Raw genomic sequence first — 20,513 nt, forward strand, 5'->3', positions numbered from 1 at the left:
TTATTTATTTCAAATATCAATTATCTTGCTTTAATGCAAAAGTATTTTTATGTTTATACAGATGATCAACGCAGGGTAACTTACAACTCCGCTGTTGCGCGCATATCGGCCGGTGAGTTATCGTTTCATTTCAATGCCATGGATTCGTAAAATTAAACGTACGTCATGCGGCGTCACTCGATTTATTTTACAAAGTCCACTCGTATCTTTCGTCCGTGTTCCGAAAACGGCGGCAAACGACTTTATTCTGAAGCCACGCGACGCGACGCGATATGCGAATCAAATTGACGGTTGAGAAAAGCGAGACCAATCATCCAAAAGAACGTAATCTAAACTCTAAAGCACGGTATAAGTACATACAGTTATTCTTTTCTAGTGGTCGTCCTATTGATAGTCCCTACTGTATTGTACTTGTACCGTTACTGCGTTTACGCGAGCGTTCTGTATATAACTTTACGATACGTCCTTCGCGTAAACGAGATTTTGCAGTAACTTGCGATAGTTTACTCCGCGTAAACGGGTGAATTATCGTAAGTTACTAAAGCGTCGTCTACAATGGCAGCAGGAGTATGCAGTAAGACGTAAGCAGTAAGCTATTGACCAATCACAGTCAATTATTCTTAAATTGTAAAAATCCCATTAGTCAATAACTTGCTGCTTACGTCTTACTGTACACTCCTGCTGCCATTGTAGACGACGCTTTACAGAAGTAACGCTCGCGTAAACGTAGTATGCGTCTAAAGTCAGTGTTGTCGAGAGCGATGTATCTCGGTATTCGTTTAAATTCCGCGCCGTTATACCGAGAGCAGTTCGAATGGGACCGCGACGCGCGGCGCGCGGCGGCGCTCGCGGCGGCCGCGGCTCTCTCGGTAACGTGAGTAGTGGGGATGTAGTGGGGGTAGGGTACGGCGCGCGTTCGTCGTACGCAGTAGTCAGCGCGGAGTCAGCCCATCTCTAATCGTCCCTGCTACTCGGGGTTGCTGCAGCGCCGCGATCCGCGACTCCATTTTGTCATCGCCGTTCTCGGAGTAATACGCGTATTGTCCGGCGGTTCAGATTACCGTGATATGTGCGGATATGCGTGATATACATATGTGCGATACCGAATGTTTATTTAATGCGTGTGCTTCGCGGAATTTGTACGGTATCCGAGATGTGACGCGCCGCGTTCTTCGATAATATTATATACATTCTTTCGGACAATTTCGCTTTTCTCAACCGTCAACTTTTGACTCGCGTCGTGTCGCGCACCGACTTCGGCACGAACTTGCCGTCGTTTTCTTCGGAACACGGATAAAAGAATTACGAGCGGAGTTAAATCGAGTAACGCCGCGACGTTAAATGTTCAACGAGCGATCACACAGTCTCTATTGACGTGCGTTTAATCTCGCGTTTAATCGTGTCTTGATATCGTGAGAGACAGACACGAATGTGATTGTTCATTTAATCGCGGTTAACCATTTAATTGCAGTTAACCAAAATCGCTTCGCAAGCAGCAAGCGTAGTATAGTGTCCTCGCGACGGTTGCTTCTGCCAAGCCGAGTGAAGTTGGCCGCGCGATCGTCTACGGGCAGACGGGCGTCGAGCGGATCGTTTAGTTTCGTTCGTATAGCTTCTTCGACGTAATTCTTCCGTCGTCGCGTAACAAAGTACGTGCCGCGTCGCGAGATTAAATACCGGGAGTGCCGTGCAAAGCGTCGCGCGATCGTAATAAGTGACGATATTTTCGCGTGTCGCGAACTATATCGTGAACGTCGTGAGTCGTGAGTGAGTGCGCCGACGGAGATGCGACAACGCCGACGACAACGCCGAGGAGGCCTGGGAGGCGTCGGGCGACGGCGGAGCAACCGTGAGGTGAGTGTTCGGGTGCCATTACATGGAGCGCGGAAACGCGGAAACGCGGAAGCGCGGAAGACAAAATTTACTAGATTTCCGTCGATCCGTTCCGTCTGTTTTGAATGCCTTAATATTACATGGAGCATATTTTGAGCGGAAAAGCGGAACGGAGAATTATAAAATATTAATTTTTAACGGTATTTATTGATTTAAATGCTTGTATTCAATAGATAAGCTGAAAGATAAGCATATTAATAAAAATTGCAATGAATTAAGTGAACACAATTTTAAGAAATGAATACAAATGTCTATTGTCACTATACGTTCCGCTTTTCCGCGCAAATTGTGCTCCATGTAATATAAGGAGAAACAAACTCGCGGAACGAACGCGTCAAAATCCGTTGTCAACGCGGGATACAGTATACTCCATCAAATTTCGGAGCTGTTTAATCACATTGAAAAAAAAGCTTTTTACACATACTCTTCGATTACTTTATTATTAATAAAAGTGGCAGTATAATATTATAGATCCAAACATCATGTTGATGGTTATTGGGTGCGTTCAGCCGATACTCCGCTAGCCTAGCAATCGTGAGCAGTCGCTCGTTTTCGCTCGTTTCCTCTCCTTTGACCCAATGGATTAAAAGGAGAGGAAACGAGCGAAAACGAGCGACTGCTCACGATTGCTAGGCTAGCAGAGTATCGGCTGAACGCACCCATTATGAAGTATAGGCTGCGTTAAGTACTGGCAGTGAATATCGAAACACAGCCATACATACATACCACGATAATAGCGGATTCCGCTTTTCCGTTCAAACGTGCGGGACTCAACTCTGCGGAAACGCGGAATTTACTAGTTATTTACTATTTAATACGCGTATATCAAGTGATCGGTGAAAACTATAGGCCAGTACGCGTTCGAGATTTACTCCGGCGTAATTTCGCAATTTCGGAATTCGATCTCCGGCATAAGCGAGAAGAGATGTTACGTCGCGAACGTCGCGTCTCTCTTTTATTCGCACAATCGTAATATTACTTGTACTTCGCGGATCAATTACGCGAATGAGTTATATGCGAAAATATGCAGTCGCGCGACGGCCGCGATTGTTTCTTGCATCAGTATTTTAAAATCAAATACGTTTTAAAAATTTAACGGGCGCGATGTTTATTTCAAATGTCGATTATCTTGCTTTAATGTAAAAATATATTTTTATGTTACAGATCCAACGCAGAGTTACAACTTACAACTCCGCTGTTGCGCATCGGCTGGTGAGTTATTTTTTTTATTTTATTATCAAGGCAATGGATTTGTAAAATTATATCACAAACGTTAATAAAATATATCTATGAGAAATGAGATATCATAAAAGAAACGAACAGCATTTCCAACAGTTATTAGACATTATAAAATCTATTGCCTTGAAATAGACAGATATTTGATTTTTGTTTATTTTACACATAAAATCGTAACCGATAGTTTTATTTCTTGTCGCACACGCGCACATACACACACACATATACATATAAATATATTTCTTGTGTCATATTGTATGTAACTATCATTATATTTGAAGATATACAATATAATGTAAAATAACCATACGTCGGTATATAAGATGTAGGGTGCAAGATTACAGCGCTTTTTGTCTTACTGAATTACCTTTTATAGATAATAATACCCAAGCATAGCTTTTGTCGATAAATTCGGGATTTTACACAAAATCGTTTATTGTTTATCGAAAATGTAATAAATGACAGAAACGTGAGATTCGATCGGGATGCTCTTTCTTTCATTCATTTTTCATTTGCATTTAATTTACACTTCAATTATATGATTTATGTAATGAATACGAATTTCCAAGTTTACAAAATATATTCTTCAACATTTTTTTCGAATGTTCGAAGAACTGTTTTGAATAAATGAAAAATATAATAATGCGACAACAAAGTATAAGAAAAAAAGACGTATCTCTCTGTGTTACCAGCAATATATATTCATTTCTTTATTGTAAGCATCTACTCGAGCAACGAAATTCTCTCTCGATTAATTTATACATATATTACGTACACGATCAATTTTTGCATCATAATTATTGTTTCGTATGCATGGTAAATTACAGTTAATCGAGCTTTCGTTTCAAGTTACTTATCCATCGTTTTATATTACTTACGCATCTGATTTTTGCAAAAGCATTAACGGTTCTGTTGTACAATATGTAACTCATGTATAATAACAAAGTGAGACACGTAGCCAAGCATAGATACGTTTCATAATAATGTATCCACGACATATCGTGTCCACGATACCGTAAATGTCTCGAGTTTGGAAATTTCAATACGTGTTCCACATGCCACACTGCCCTGTCTATAGGTTTCACTAATTCATCCCGCACGATCGCCGACATCGTTTTGATATTGTTCAAATATCTGCAATTACAATTTTGGCATTATGTCGCATATCAAAATCGTATTCTGTTTGACGCAATATGTTTAAATACTAATAGTCGATAATTCTTTCAAAGATTACGGCTAATCAATTATTATTTCTTTCGACGATTGTGACTGATTTTTTCGTGATTTTAATGCATTTCATTTAACTTGTATTTATGTCACGTTAATTCAAAATTATCACATAATTATTGTATAGTTAAGAAATTTAAGATTATATAACGCGTACTAGTTTATACAAGACGTAATTCGACAGAAAAAGACCATGCACAAGTTATTCGGCTTCTTCTAGATTAGATGTACCTTTTATAAATGAGTAGGTACGATACAAGAATAGCAATCGAGAGGGCGAAATGCTTTCAGGATTAATTTTTCGAAAGGTTACGCTACCGGCGCGATTCTATATATATGTTGGAACCAGGTCGTATACTCACGTTTTATTTTCGACGATCTCCCTGAGCGTTTGTACGACGGAGCTTTCGGTTATGGTGTCGATGTCCAGTGTCAGTCCGATACCGGCGTCTAGGATTTTACGCGCGTTGAAATATTGATCCCCAAAAAAGGGAATTGCGACTACCGGCACGGCATAGTGCACCGCCTCTTGCAACGACTGCAATCCGCCCTGCATCATATACGCAATCACCTTGGGATGCGCTGCAAAAGCGGCGTAAGTGCATAAAATACCGTAAAATGATGTTTCTCGCGGATTATTTGCTCTTGAGAATTACCGATGATGAGGTTTTTGGTGCGTGTGGGGGACAGTTGTGAAAGAGCGCGACAAAAAAAAAGAGAGAAAGAGCAATGAGAGAGAGGTGGAAGCGAAGTCCTAGCGTTGATCACGAGCGACCGAGAGATGCGACGCGAGATTTCATAAAAATGTCTGCATTGTCGTATTTATTTTTTCGCGTCGCACTTTACGGCCGATTGATCGCATTCGAATATCAACGCGCGCGGAATTTTCCGACGAAATTCTGGCCGATGTGCATTTTTTTATCGTCACACCGGGAATGCCGGGGAATGAGATTTTTTTTCGGTTATACGTAACGCGATATACACACTTCTCAATTAGAACATATTTTATCCGGGGAATTTGTGCAACAGTTATTAGGGACGTCTTTTTCAGTATATATTTGTACGATCTTCTGAAAATTTTTTATTTCAGAGAAATTATTAAAATTATTTTAAAATTATTAAAATTATTATTAAAATGAAGGATTTCCTTAAAGAGCACAATTGTGTATATATTTCCCAATAACAATAAGATCTTACCGTTCGCTTAAAATAAAATGAAGGAGTCTGTTATTAAAGTTAAATTTGTAATTTCGAATTACGAATTCATATTACACGCGATATCGCAAAAAATCAAACGCTTTTCGTAACGAGCGTTCAAAGTTATTTTTGTGGTGTCACGTGTAATATGAATGTTGAGGGTAATACGAATATCGAGGGTAGATGTCAAACATAGACACGCGCATTGAAAGATATTATATAACGAGTCGTGATACATCGATAATCCCGAAGTTCCGATATAATTGCGTCGTTTCTTCTATTCACCATTCGTATTCCCAACACTAATACGTTCTTCGTGCAGGCAAACCGCTGCCTGTCTATCAATGTGCATAAAACTTTGTGCACGCTTGTGCATTTGCATCGAGCCAGTTGCGTTACTGCCAACAGGAGTTGTTTGTCAGAATTTCCCGCGAGAATTTCACCGCCGCATGCGTCATGAGTTATCGTTTCACTTCATTCCGCTGTACCCGCTGTACTAGTCCGTGGCTGTATTTTCCTTGGTCGCGATAGTATTGTGTTGGCAATTTTTTTTTTTTATCCCAATGCTTACCCTTAAGCGACTTTCGCAAAAATAACGCGTTTCAAGCCATCCAAAGGCAGGAAAGGGCCTGGTACCGACGCTGTGCATCGGCCTTTCTTATATATTCCACGTTGCTTTTCTCTCTTTGATGTGACGCGAGAGAGCGAGGCAAACGTTGGTCGAATTCAAACATCCGAGTAATGCGATCTCGATCGGGAGACAGCTTTGATGATCATTTCGAAACGTGCGGCAGTGATACCGTTTCGATCGCCGGGACTTTGTTCGATTGGAATCCAGCCGCGTGTCTCTCGATATAAAGGAATACTCGTTTCGTCTCTGACGTTAAGCGATGGCCGGAAAATAACATGGCCGCGATAACAACGTAATTAAGTTCAAATCGTTTAAAGATTCTGGAACCATGAATAACACTCTACGTCCAAAGAATGTTGTGCCTATTAGTCGGGAAAAATTAGCATTCCCTGGTAGATGAAAGTAATGCTAAAGTTGCAAGTTTGTTGAATATCTGCGTGCGATGGTAGGTACGTCCTTATCGTCGTCGTCATGGTTGGAGTTTCTTTCTTGCGCTGAATTTCGCTTAACGAATCCGTGCGATTGCACGCGTTAATAAAATAAGAATGTAATCGTTAAAGGTCTAAGTATAAGTCTCTCAACTCATTTATATAGTAATAGCGAACAAGCAGTTAGAGTTCTTCGGCAATATATGAGGCTCTTATGAGATCATTATCGAACAATTAAGTTGGAATTTTACATTTCGTTCGCGAGCTGGGAAAGTTTTAGTACATACTTATATAAAGTAAGTTAGCAAAATTGCCTTCTTTAGTAATCATTGCTTGCGACCGACGAAATTGAGATTGATTCACAATATTTACTGCATTGACTCGATAACGATTTTCGTTAAATTAAGCAAAATGTGTAAAATTTATAATTTCTTAATTTTAATAATAGATTTTATAATAAATTTAATCGGCTTTTTTAATCTTTAAGAAAATATCTTAATGCATTAAATTAATTTTTGAGTTATAAGCACAATTAAATTAAATAAAATTAAATAATTAAATCTATAACAAATAGTCTCCGACAGCTCTAATAAGATAATTCACCATTTACATCATTATTTCATTTTATGTAGTTATGTGTTGCTATTACTAAATACTATCCCTAAATTCAAAATGTTGCAACAATTTTTGACATTCTTTAACATTTTTCTTGAAGATAAAATAGTTTTGAATTCGATAAAGCATCTGTTATTAAGATTAGAACCAAGCATTGTGGATTGTATTGTAAATACAATAAGGATCATAGCTACATGCTACATAAAACTGAAATAAGATTGTGAAGTAAATTCTCTCTCTCTCTTTCTTTCTTACACGATCTATTCTTTTTATAACTTTATCGATTTTCCATCTTTAAGCACAAAGAAATTCCAGCATAGAATGCTTCTCATCAAACCGTTTTGTAAGTGCATATTTCGCGGCGGTTGATCCGCTTCTTTCGAAGAGTACGAGGTAAAGAGTTGGTCAATTTAGCCTTGGGCAGCCTTACCGAGGACCGCTTGTTGAGGCACCCACTTCACAAATTTGATGTTGGGCGGATGAATAGCCGTGTTGCCGTCATGTTTCCATAGAACTCTTTGCTTGAGCGAGCCTAGGGCGTTGCACAATGCGGTCAAAGGTCCAGCGGGTAGTTGGTCAGTTTGCAGATTTGACCCCAGAGAGAAATAAATAGCACCATCCTGAGCGTTATCTAGGAATTCGCCAATGTCCTAGAATAGTAATGAAAATTGTATTTAATGAGAACTGAAAAGTGTGACACATATGCTGATATAGATACGATATATTTTGGCTTAAATAGTATCTCCAACGACAAGTGATATATATATATATATATGCATGCAAAGAAATTTGAAAATATTTTACAACGTTGCAGACTTGAATAGAAATAACAGTATTTTAAAAATTTGTATTTTTAAAATTGCACGACCAATTTTTTATTCAGATATAAATACAACTATTTTTTAAGAGTAGCATAATTGGTTTTTAAATATAAAACAAGATAACTAACGGAAACTAACACATGAAGCATAATCGAGAGCATAATTTATATTTATTACTAAGAAATCACGCGTTTTCGTTGCAATTATAATAACTGAATGTCATTTTGCCATATATAGGCATTGTTGTTTTATAAAATATGTTTATTCGTCATATAACTTTCGTATTTTCAAAAAAAGGTTGTAAATTTGCGTTAGCAACTGCTGCGATAGGATGCAAATGGAACCGATTGTGCTATTAATGCGATTGGTATTACTGATAATGCAACTTCCTTTGTTAATTGCGAAACCTGCGCTAGCTTTTATGGCAGACATGGCGATGGTGGTTCCATATATGCACGGTGTGTAGCCGAAGTCTTTGTCCTATTAATTATAACTGTTCATGGATTTCGATACATTCTGGTGTATGTGTACAAAGACGATCACATTGCCGCGGTCACGTTTCGTTCTCAATATTGTTCACGTGGGGTTCACGGGATCACGCGGTAACTGCAGTTATCTTTGCGCATTGTCTTCGTAGTCTTAGTAGTAATCAAGCAAACTTAAAGGAAACTAACTTTAGTAGAATTAAAAGGCAGCTATAAAATGTTCAACTTTTTTTATCTTCTATCGAGCTATAAATCTTGTAATTATTTTTATATACATTTATTAATTAAATCATCTCTTTCTCTCTTAATAGATTCAAAATATAAACAAATAATGTGTGGCTAATGTTTATTCAAATTTCTAATTTTAAATTAAAATCCAGTGTATAAAACTTTAGTCTAGTTTTAAGTTAAAAAAGAGAAATACTTTCAATGATTAAATGATTATTATAATTCAATATACTTAATCAGTCATGTTAAAATTAAACAATCGTTATAAACGAACATTTTCGACAGTGCACTCTTAGATTGACGCCGAAAAACGCAAACAGCAAACAGCTATTGTAAATTGGGTCATCTTATAAATAACGCGGTATTTTCAACTTAGTCAGAATTAATGCTGCAATATTGCATAATTGTGACAGATAAGTGGGGGGATATATATATACTGGTGTAAAGTACGATGTTTTTTTTTAGTATCTGAGTAAAATTTACGCAGTGAAGACGTCAATTTAATAAAATTGTTGACCCGTCATAAAAAACTTCATTAGTTATGGGATAACACAATATTATGTATATAACACAATGTAGAGGTGATTCCACAGTTATTTTTTGTATGTAAAGGATCTTCAATGAAATACTCTTCCAATAATATTTTCCTTGTCGGCCCTTGGGAGACTTAGAACGGTTCGCGGTAAATAGCAATGTTTACCTTTACGTCGCTACGCTGAGTCGTTGGTAAACTTCTACCGACTGACTATTATTGGTCACCTGTGAGAATGGTATGTATTTTCCCGGGAGAAATCATTCTCGTACGACACACAATTTCGTCTTTCCGAGACGTATTTAAAACTACGAGAGGCGAAGGTCTAATCGACGTAAAAACATCAACTCTCAGAGATATACTCATTGTCAGGTGGAAGAAATGCGTTTAACTCGATAAATTGTTTAATTCCATTTTATGATCTATAAATGTATTTTACTAAATGTACGATTTAATCGTAAATGTACGGTTAAAGTAAGCTTGAAGCAAGTGGAAGTAACGGCATAGAAGATAATTGTCAATATAATTTGTGCCCATACAATTTTGTGCATTTAATAATTTACTTGTTTCAATCTTATATTACTTTTTTGATATTAAATAATTAGAGGATTTTTTTTTCTGGTGCAACATCAAAACTATATTTACGTGCACATCATTGTAATTGTTTCTTCTTTAAACATGCACAGTTGTAATTGCTTACCTCAGGCAAGGAACCGGGATTTTCCGAAATATGTAAGCTGTGAACTTCGATCACGTGCGGCAGTAGTGGCTTTGGGTAACCGAACACGTGATTGTTGCCCAGAATCACTAAACTGAAATTTTTATCGATGTCGTAAACGGATGTACCAGGTGTCAGTTCGTTAGCCATGCGTTGAGCCTTTGGTAGATGCCAGTATCGATAATATAATCTTGTGTATGTTGTGTAAAGGATATTCACTATACGCTCGTTGATTGTCATTCTGTCCGTGAACGGATACGACATGTCTGGATTAAAATTAGGGTCATCTGGATTTCCTGTCGATCATGACATTTTTTGAATAAAACAAAAAAGCGTTTTGAAAACTAATCGTTTAAAAAATGCGACATATTTAATCGTAAAATGTAAAAGTTTTAAACGTAACCTCGAGTTTTTCGGCGATACTTGTGAGTTATATGTTGCAAATAGGAGTATAATAGAAGTACTCTACTATGCGATGCACTTCTTAAATTTGTTTTACAACTACTTTTCTTTTATTGTTTTTGTTCGGACGACTAGAGAAACGCGTTATTACACGGTAAACTTTCTCGCGAGCGCGATGTGTTACAGTCGGTGCAGTACATTTACTTCTTCGAAAACTCAACTCGGTGATTGGGTCAGATCAATGGGGAACGTTACTACTTCGATACGCGGTCCGCCTTCGCAAAACTCCGCCCGGCTTTAATTGAAATATTTCAGTAGCAGCCATGGCGATCCATTTCACGGTCTATTACGTTCATCCGGAAGAGTACTTTCGGGTATCTTCAATTACGTCGAGGTAAAGGAATCGAATGGCGGCGAGCTGGCGCGTCGTCCCTTTCGCCACCTTTTCTCCGACGCTCTTCGGGTCAGCCCGGTACAAGTTAAAGCACTACCGAGTAATCTATCCTTTTCCACGAAGACCCGTACTCCGATTGCTCGCACTTTCTGCTTTAACGACAATTTACGTCAATTTCCGCGCGCAGTAACGACGTTCGTTACCGATGCCAACCTAGGTGAGTGCGAACCCGGTAGAGAAAGACATTGCGGGACGACAGTCTGACCAGGCTCGCATTCCCGACTTGTTACCTGGACTGGGTGACTTTTGCAAGCAATAAAATTGCTAGGCCGGCGAAATCGCGGGAGTTGTTCGACGTGCACGACATGCTCACCAACGGAATCCATTACGTAGGGCAAGTTGCCCACGCTCAAAAATCCAATCAGCACGGGGAAGTTGTAATGCTTTACGAGGGCGTAATAACATTGGTACCATAATTGCTCTATAATGATTGCGTCGAACGTCTTGTTGCTCCTGTAACAAGTAAATTTGAACTGGATTTGTTTCAGCGTGTTGTTCGTAAGACTATTAAAATCATAGGACTATTAAAGTTGTCGTTTGATTTCCGTCTCCGTATTTACATGGGCCGACGAAAACGCGTTGTTAATTTATGTTGCAGAGTTTCGTATAATCCGCGATCATATTAACATTTTGATTTAGTTAATATTTGGGAATAGATTTTTGGTTATTTTGTGCTTAATTACAAAATTTATTCATAAGTCAAAACAAAACTTAAGATTATTTACTAAAATTTCCTGATTATAGTTAGTCATCATTATTATGTCAAACTTACGTTATAAGTTCGTTAATGGCAGGACTAAATAATTGATGTCTGCATATGTAATTTGCTCCCCACAAATTTTGATGGAGGAGCGCATAGGCTCCCATATGTCTATCGAAGATAAAATTCAAGATTATTAATTTTTTAACTATATCAGCGCTGCCATTTAGTCACTTAAGTCACTTTTGTCAAGTTACTAAAAAATCACTATTGTCTAAAATAGGTCACTATAATAGTCAATCGCACGGCGTTTTAAATAAAACACGCATCACGCGATTTTAAAGAAAACAAACGCGTTCTTAAGAAATCGCGCGTGATTTTTGGAAAGCCCTGCGTTTTCTTTATTATTAATTTTTAAACCATGAAAAGAATTTGTTACATGTTTGGCTATCCAAAGATTGTTTCGGGAAAATAAGAGTAAATGTTTGTTTTTGCTTAAATGCATGGTCTTAATTACTCTAAACATTTTATCAACAATGTCACACATTTTTGATTACTATTTTAATGCCTAAAAGGTTACTTTTTTGTCAGTTTTTTTCTGTCAGAGAACAGTCACTAAGAGTTTCATTTTTTTTTGGTCGGATGACTGGATGGCAGCGCTGCAGATATGAAGGAATCCGCACTTGATCCGCACGAAACGTAATAAATGTATACCTTAATCCTGTGCAATCCTTGCTTACATACGAGAATGACAAGTCAACGTTTTCATAATTTGGTGGAGGATTCTGTAAGATAAGAAAAATTAGAAAATAATGTCAATCACGAACATATAATAAACTTTTTAAGTATATATATATATATATATATATATATATATATATATATATACATATGTATATTAGAAATATATTTTTATAATTATCTTTTTATATAAAAATAAAAATGTAATATATATATATATATATATATAAAAGTAGAATAATTTTTAAATATTATAAAAAACAAATCAATAAAAAAGATATTTAAATGATGGATCAGTAATTGTTACGAATTTAAAGGAAAAACCAATAAAGTACTACGATAGTATAGTTTGTGTGCAAGGCAATTATGTTTTCGTTAGTTAAGTTTTATCCATGCATCAGTTTACGTGAACAATTTAATCTCTAATTTTGCCACGAAAGAAATAGGACTATCAAGCCGTGAGAAGACACATTTAGCAAAGAGAAATGTTAGTAGAAGTAAATTGAAGCTAAACGAAGTTTGCGTAACTTTGAACTCGAGTTTAGAAAGAGAGAAAGAGAAATAGAGAAAGGAGAGGAAGCGAGAGAAGGATTACGCGAGACAGTAGATGGAAAGAAGCGAGACGTTAGACCGGTTATATAGATGAACGATCTGAGAGAACCTGAGAGAAGGATATAAGAAAAAAAGCGAATAGAACTAGGGAAAGTGAAATGACAAAAGAAAAGAAAAGCTTGAAAAAGGATTATCGAGTCAAATATCTATTTATCAGTCTATAACTTTTCTACAAATGATTCATATTGTTAAATTAAATACGTGAATTTAGTCGTAATATAAGTTTTGATTTGACAACAGAGACTGTTAACGGCTTAAAACAATATACGGTGAATGCAGTTAAAGTCGCAAAGTTTATCTATTAGACTAAACGAAAATAACTGTGAACAGTGCAATGCCTTGAGTTCTCAGTAAGCACAAGGCGGCTTTGTTGGTGGTAATTCTCGCAAGCAACGATATATAGGCAAGCGTTTAATCGTAACAATACCGGGTGGGTAAAAAAGGTGAGCAAATTAATTTTGCAGTGGCAAGTTTTGAACATAATGAATGCTAAAATATCTTGTTAAGTCATATTATATGTTATTTTAAATGACGTAACTTAATAAATTTAAAATTGCAAAGTTGTTTTATATAAAATATAGAATTTTAGCTTTTATATTATATCCGCGAAATACCTATATTCTTCGTAAAACTTTTTAATATCTCCGCGTGGTAATTTTTATTTGAGAGATTCCGATATAATATTTAGATAAACGACGCGTGTCAGTCGTAATGAAGGCAAAGAATTAGAGCGAAAAGATATAAGGAAAAAATTTACTTACCTTTAAGGGAACTGTTGATAAAACGGTAACCTTATGACCACGAGATGCCAAGGCTTTCATCAATGCTTGAAAAGATTGCTGGTGGCTGTAACTTGCGCTCGGACAAATACCCAGGATGTTGTATCCGCGGCTGTGTTGGAAAGTACAGAATAGTGAAATTGATAGCAATACGAATGTCACGACGCGCATTTTGGGCACAGAACACTTTCGTTCGTGGATGCGAAACGGCCGTTCAATCTTTCAGGAAAGAATCGAGGCTACCAGTCACTTGCAGGAATTTTTAAAAAGAACCCGAACGACGGAAAAAAGACGAGGCGGTCCGTATGAAAAATTCAATACATGTTCCACGATCAGTTTGTTTGGGGCCACGGTAAATAAGTGAACGGGATGTCCATTGGTCGGGTGCTTCTCACTCAGCTTTGCGGAAGAAATAATTCAGGCCTCGTGTGCGCGGACCCTATTTTTATATTCGTTTAGAATACAAAGGCGGTATTCATAGGAATGGTAGATTTCGAGGTATATATCCATATAGTTATCTCTCAATGAGAGTGGGGCTAATCGGACATCGTTATAATTTTATTGTCAACATTAAACGGCATTAGAAATTTCGTTGCGACATGTCGGCAAAAGTCGATAAAGAACGGATAGCTCTTTGAGATAGCCATTTGAGATATGATTATAGAGGAAAATGATATCGTATCGTCTTAACAAAGTAATCCGTTAAAATAGCCAAATCGATAATAGAATTTACAGACACAATAATAGAACTTACATGATTACATAACTACAAAACGGAAGAATTTTATTTAATTGCAACATAAATTCAATTACTCCGTATAACTTAAATTTCTTATTGTATTTCTGTATGATTATTAGCTTTGGATCCAATAATATTTAATATAGTTATTTTGGTGTCTCTCTACGAGATTGACACACATAATTACGACGTGCATAACATTAATATTGTGGTAAATTTTTTTTTTCAAGACATAAAATATTCAAATAATACATGCGAAACAGAAAGAGCGTAGTAGATGAAAAAATATAAACGCGCGGAAAAATAACTGGGCGGAGACAAATCACTCACTGACGCACCATTACCTTCGACATATGACTCGCTCTTCCTCTTCTCGTTACAAGGAGAAGAGGTCCTAAGTTGAGCGTAAAAGATAATACTGTTGGTGGAAACGAAGAAATATCGGTGTCTCATCTTGAAGGGAAATTTCTTTCCAAAAAAAGCTTATTTACTTTGAATGGATTATTATATTTAATTTATTCTTTTTTTTATTGTATAATCTATACAATCTATAATCTTTTGTATCTGTAATAAGTATATCAAATATACTAATTTATGGAAGAGATTATAAAAAATAATTTACACTTTTAAGAATTACATTTTAGGCGAGACTAAGTGTTCAGCAATATTGGATGTCAACGTAGTTATAAATAAAAGCAATAATATGTAAAATGTTTCTTAAAAACAAGTTATTTATTCGTTTGTAAAGCTTTAGTCATGACGGATTTTTATAAATTCAAAAACACGATAAAAAAAATTCTCATGTTTTCTCTTACATCTCAGTTTTATAGGTCAAATAAAATCATACGTGATTGCTTACGCTTCTGTGGTTGTAGGATGATGTAAATGAAAAATTTCTGATGTTGCACTATTGATCAACGAAGAGAAATATTTCAGTCCGAAGACAAAAGGTTTTTGCACGGCTATCGTAAATACGCGGGTTTAAGCACAGCGCATTACTTAGAGCTGTAATAACGCCGAGATACGAAAAGCTTCTCGTTAATTCAAGCCGTCGTGCATGCGTGACCTTGATGCAAAAGCTAAGAATGGCGCATCATGAATGTTGTCTACGAAAAGTCGCGAAAAGTTGCCTTTCAGGATGGGCTAACGCAAAATTTGCCAAGAATAATTTTCAGGAGATGCTTTTTGAAATTATTTTAATTAACTTGAAATAATTCGGAAATTAGAAGAGACCGTCTACTCGGCTTATTTGAAAGCGCGTTTTATTCAAAAGTTAATTCTCTATAACATATGTTAAGATCAAGGATATTCGTGCTGTATATAAGTTTTTTTTAAATCTAAATAATTACCCATTCATTTTTATGACGTGTTTTGTGGTTAATAATAAATATTAGTGTTTTATTATGCCTTACTGCTTTTATGTATTTGAGACTATTATTATTTTGCATATTTCTTGAAGTAATTTCGCGTGAATATAATGGAGCTACAGTACAACTTTAAAGAGGACCGTTGATTACCGCAAGTATTAGGCGGCAAATTCGAATCATGTGTCAGAGTCAGATGCATCTGATAAAGGTTGAAAGCACTTTTGATGGAGTCGCGGTTGAGGTTCATCTTGAAACTTGAGGACAGGACAGGAATGTGATGGTGATGAGGAAGGTGATGACTTAGAAATAAATTCAAACTATCAGGCAGAAAAGTGGATATTTTTCATGTCAGAGTATTTAAAAGTTACCTGTAATTAATATAATTTGTTATTTTAATTTTTAATCCTCTTTTTAAAATTCTCTTTCTTTAATTTTTCTTCTTATTCCCGGAAGAAGAATGTATGTGCAATTCATCATATTGTCTGTATTCCTGATGTCATGACGTAAAATATGGTTTTACATTTTATTTTATTCAAAAATGTAATTTTACATAAATGTTTCGTGCACAGATACAGGCATATTAAAGCATATACATTGCAGGATATATATTACTTATAATATGATAATATGCTTAAAATGATGTTACGAGATCGTTAAGTATCAACGATATTAATATATCGAGAATTAGCTGCATGTCGGTAATCAAATTTGACTGGTCTCATGATGATCACGAACTCGTTCGGATCGTTTGTATTTATACCGTGCGTATTTTCCGCGAGCCTCGTGCGAGCGTTAATCCGCCTGTTGCGGCTGTCGCGCATGACAAGATGACAGGAGCCAAGCCTGGCTGGATTCGAATGGTCGATCGAACGGGCCAGAAGGACATTTAGGATATCTGTCAATTGCGGTTTAAATTACTCTACTGAATAATACAGCGTGTTCTGGACTCCGCAGCACTACGGGGGTGCTGCGCGTGCAGCGGGCGGCGGGAGGATTACGAGAGAGGAGGGTTGGAGGGAGGGAAGAACGATGGAAGAGGAGATTCCGGGGGTGCGCGCCGGGGTAGGTCGTGCGCCTGCTTTTGTCAAGCCGCAACACGAGCCGCGGCTTTAATACAATACAATACTGTCGAGAGGGTGGAGTTGAGAGGTAGTGAGCCGGAGGAAGAGAGTTGGCGAAGAGGTTATGCTTGCGGGCGCGAGTGCAAGCGAGAAAAAGTTTGGTACGATAGCAAAATGCTGTATGTGTCAGTAAGTAACCGTCTAGATTTGTACGCCCCCTCGCCATTCTGGAAAACCCAACAGACTGCCAGAGGATGTGTCAGATTCAGCCGCGTATGTTTTGCAAGAGCCTTACTACCCCGCTTCTCCCCTCTTTTCTCATTGCACCACCCCTCTCCACCTCCCTCTTTGCTGTTTCGTATCCCTTTCTCTCGTGTCATATTCCGTAGTTACGGCGGCATAGTTACAGGGACGGATTTATGTGAAAACTGTTGAAATTTAAGCAGAAAATTAAGCTTCTAAGGGCAAAACTTGAAGCAAAACTTTTAGGACGAATAAATTAACAAAAGAATATTTCGCATATTATTTCGTACAAAGAACTGTTTAGCAATTGTGTAAAATAAGAAGATGTATTTTCTTTAATATTCCTTTATTTAATTAGATGGTTTCTACTGCAATGATTACTCTAGAAAATTACTATTTTTAAATCTTGAAAACTGTTTTGTCTCTGATTACTAAATTTCTCTTAAAATTTTTAGATATATGAGTCGGTTTTTCAAATTATATATTGCGCAAAAAAGAGCGAAAGATTCATTTTCATCAGCATATATTTGCTTAGTTATGCTTCTGCTATGGACTTCCCAAAGATCGGTAGCTCCAAGTTTCAGAAAAATCAACATCCGCCCCTGGTATGCTTGTATACCATCCACTTGCAAATCTGTCGCTATAATTTCCCCACCTCACGCGAGCCATCCTTCTCGCGAATCCTGAGTTTTTGCGACGTCGCTTATGCAAGCGAAATCCCGAGTATCTGCGGCTAATTTCGCGGACCCTAGCGAGTTTCCTGCACGGAAATCTTCCGCCATATGGCGCGCGGTTGGTGAATCGCCGCCGCCCACTAATGTTTTGTTCCAGATCGCGCAAGGTACGGCTGATTTTGTCATTACTGTATTCTATGTAGCATGAAATACCTACGAGTTTAATGTATCTCTTCAGGGTCTTGACAAGTGTTTCTTTTGTACGCGATTAAATCATTTTTGAAACTGCGGACAACGCGAACGTAATGATTAGTATATGTTGAGATTATTAGTGCTTTAATATTTTTACAAAGAAGAAATTGACTTCAAATTGATCAGAAAATTTGTAATCAAAGTTTGATACGATCGTTCTGGACAATGTGCACGTATACGATTGTATTATACACATGCATATAAAGTTTTTCGATAATGAGATAAGAATTCTATAAGTTTTATGATAAAAGTTATTCTAGAATTACAGAGAATTACAATTAAAGCGCAGCTTGCACGATTATATACGCGTATATATATATCAGTCAAGAATTCTTTGCGAATTCCTAAATGAGTTTACGACACGGGTAATGAGATTACTTCTGGTCACCGAGCATTATAGTAGTAAGAGAACTCGCTGCATTTCTGAGTTGCGTCAAGGGTTACTCGAGTTTCCCGAAAGGGTTTCGTTGATCTCTTTGCGTTTCTCGCACAAACTTAAGCATAACGTCAAGTTAGAAAAATATAAATATTTACGAGCACTCTGTTACGCATTATGGAATTTTTATCCGGTCCGGTATGTAATACGCTAAAGTACTAGACGTAGCATTCGCGGAATATTTTGCGTTATATTGCAATGAAAAGTCGCCGTGACTATTTTAATATCTCACTTTTATCTCAGCTATTCTCGAAAGACGGTGATTTGATTTGATTTCGCGATCTCAGTTTCTTGTTTGCAATTGTTTAAAGATTTGATACATATCGAAAGTTAAACCAATTGGTAGGAATGGAACACTTTATATTCAACAGATACATATAACTTACATATACTCGATATATGTGCTTAAATTTTACATTCTTCAAAAATTTAGAAATCTTTTTAAAAATAAATATTGAAATTATTTAATAGTTTTGTCAATTTTTTTTCATTACGCTCATGGCTCATACGATATTTACAATCACTCAAAATCCGCAGTATAACGTATGTCATCGGCGCGGCGAGAGATAAATCTGTTGCGGAAATGTATTTTCGATCAGAGCCGTTTCGGTCGAACGCGAGTATCTATCGAGATTCCATCGGAAGAACGTTTCGCGCACTTGATCCATTTACGAGATGAGCTTTCGGCGCAGGTGACAATAAAAAACCAATGGAGTATGTGAGGGTACATAGCAGCAGTGTATACGCCTATATGGACACCTAACTCGATTCTACATAGTTGAGGCGATTTCGCGAGCAGAGATAGGAGTCTCCGAGCAAACGATAACTGCTCCTTGGAGATGTCGACAGAATCGAACTCTGTAATTTAAGACGTACTTTTGCATCTGCCGTTTCAAATAGTTATTGTCACGGACCTCTGTCGACATAATATTTTCATAATATTTTCACTACTGCGGAATTCTTTATGTAAAACGATGTTATTGGAAACAACGGGCATTATTCCGCACGGGGTTCGTTTGTTTTCTGGTATCTGTCGATTGTTCGTGCGCATTGAAATAAATTTAAATCGTGAAACTTTCGAAGAACCTTTTGGTCATAATTATTCGTAATCATTTTTCTCCGCTAAATTATTTTGTTCACATAAATAAAATATAAAAGTATTTTATACTTTACTATATGTTATACTATTCAATTTGGCGCAATATACATATATAATATTTTAGGAAAGAAATAATTAATTTTTTAATGTCATTTAAGTATACACATATGTGTAAAATTCTAATTTCTATAACGAGATTGGCCCATCAAACGGAAAAATGTAAAGGTTGTATTAATAATGCGGACAGTTTTTATGTTTAAAGAGGAATTGATTATTTAATTTTTACTCATATTACAGAACACGTGCGTATACTCATTACGCCTACACTTCTTTTTTTTCTGTTGTGCGAGATGTATTATTTCTCTTTTTAATCCTTTTATACGCTCGGCGTATCCTCCTCTTCACGGCGGCGCATTTTTTCGAGAGTATTGTGCTTCACGTATTGTGCTTCACATTACAATATTGCGAAGTCGCCCAGCAGTGGAAGGTGAGGGCCGACAGGGGACAAAGTCGGCTGAAGAATATAAAAAGGGTAAAGCTGAAACGAATGCGCAGGCAAAGAAGGGGAAGGGCGAGATGAAAAAAAGAGAGACAGATATATAATCTTGGAGTGCATATAAGATGAATAATGAAATGGTCAGGGACAGAGGTTCTCTAATCTTGCCGGATATAAAATGAAATCGTTCGCGAGAAGAAAGAGAAAGAGGGACGAAGAAGGAGAGAGAGAGAAAGAAAGAGATGTCGTATTGGCGGAGACCCGAAGAAAATTCGTATAAGTCGTTATACGTTGAGTACGACCATTGTTTTTAGATTAGGTTCGGCGGGAAACAAGGTGGGAAATTTACAAATCCCCACTCGTATAACGAAATTCTTATATTGCCGCAAAAGATTAGACGAGGGTACAAGAGTGAACTCAGTGAACACAATATTGAGCAGCACGCGC

The 20,513-nt window shown here is 37.0% G+C and overlaps 2 protein-coding genes across 2 annotated transcripts in view; one reads left to right on the plus strand and one right to left on the minus strand.

Moving 5' to 3' along the window:
- Window positions 1-940: 940 nt before the first annotated feature.
- Window positions 941-20,513, plus strand: part of LOC143895158 (lachesin) — a 277,423-nt gene continuing 257,850 nt past the window's right edge. Inside the window, exons 1-2 of the mRNA XM_077402333.1 lie at window positions 941-1,854; window positions 3,058-3,105. The gene's annotated coding sequence lies outside the window, so the exon portion shown is untranslated. The remainder of the gene's footprint in view (window positions 1,855-3,057; window positions 3,106-20,513) is intronic.
- LOC143894504 (UDP-glucosyltransferase 2) lies at window positions 3,383-14,098 on the minus strand. Its single transcript, XM_077400860.1, has 8 exons — window positions 13,682-14,098; window positions 12,282-12,352; window positions 11,640-11,738; window positions 11,181-11,320; window positions 9,994-10,307; window positions 7,658-7,877; window positions 4,719-4,938; window positions 3,383-4,263 (listed from the first exon to the last, which is right to left on the minus strand). The coding sequence occupies exons 1-8, from the start codon at window positions 13,868-13,870 to the stop codon at window positions 3,957-3,959; spliced, it is 1,560 nt and encodes a 519-aa protein (XP_077256986.1). The 5' UTR covers window positions 13,871-14,098; the 3' UTR covers window positions 3,383-3,956.

The sequence above is a fragment of the Temnothorax americanus genome, unplaced genomic scaffold (assembly GCF_048541705.1).
Source record: "Temnothorax americanus isolate GAGA-0224 unplaced genomic scaffold, ASM4854170v1 Scaffold1, whole genome shotgun sequence".
Classification (NCBI taxonomy): domain Eukaryota; kingdom Metazoa; phylum Arthropoda; class Insecta; order Hymenoptera; family Formicidae; genus Temnothorax; species Temnothorax americanus.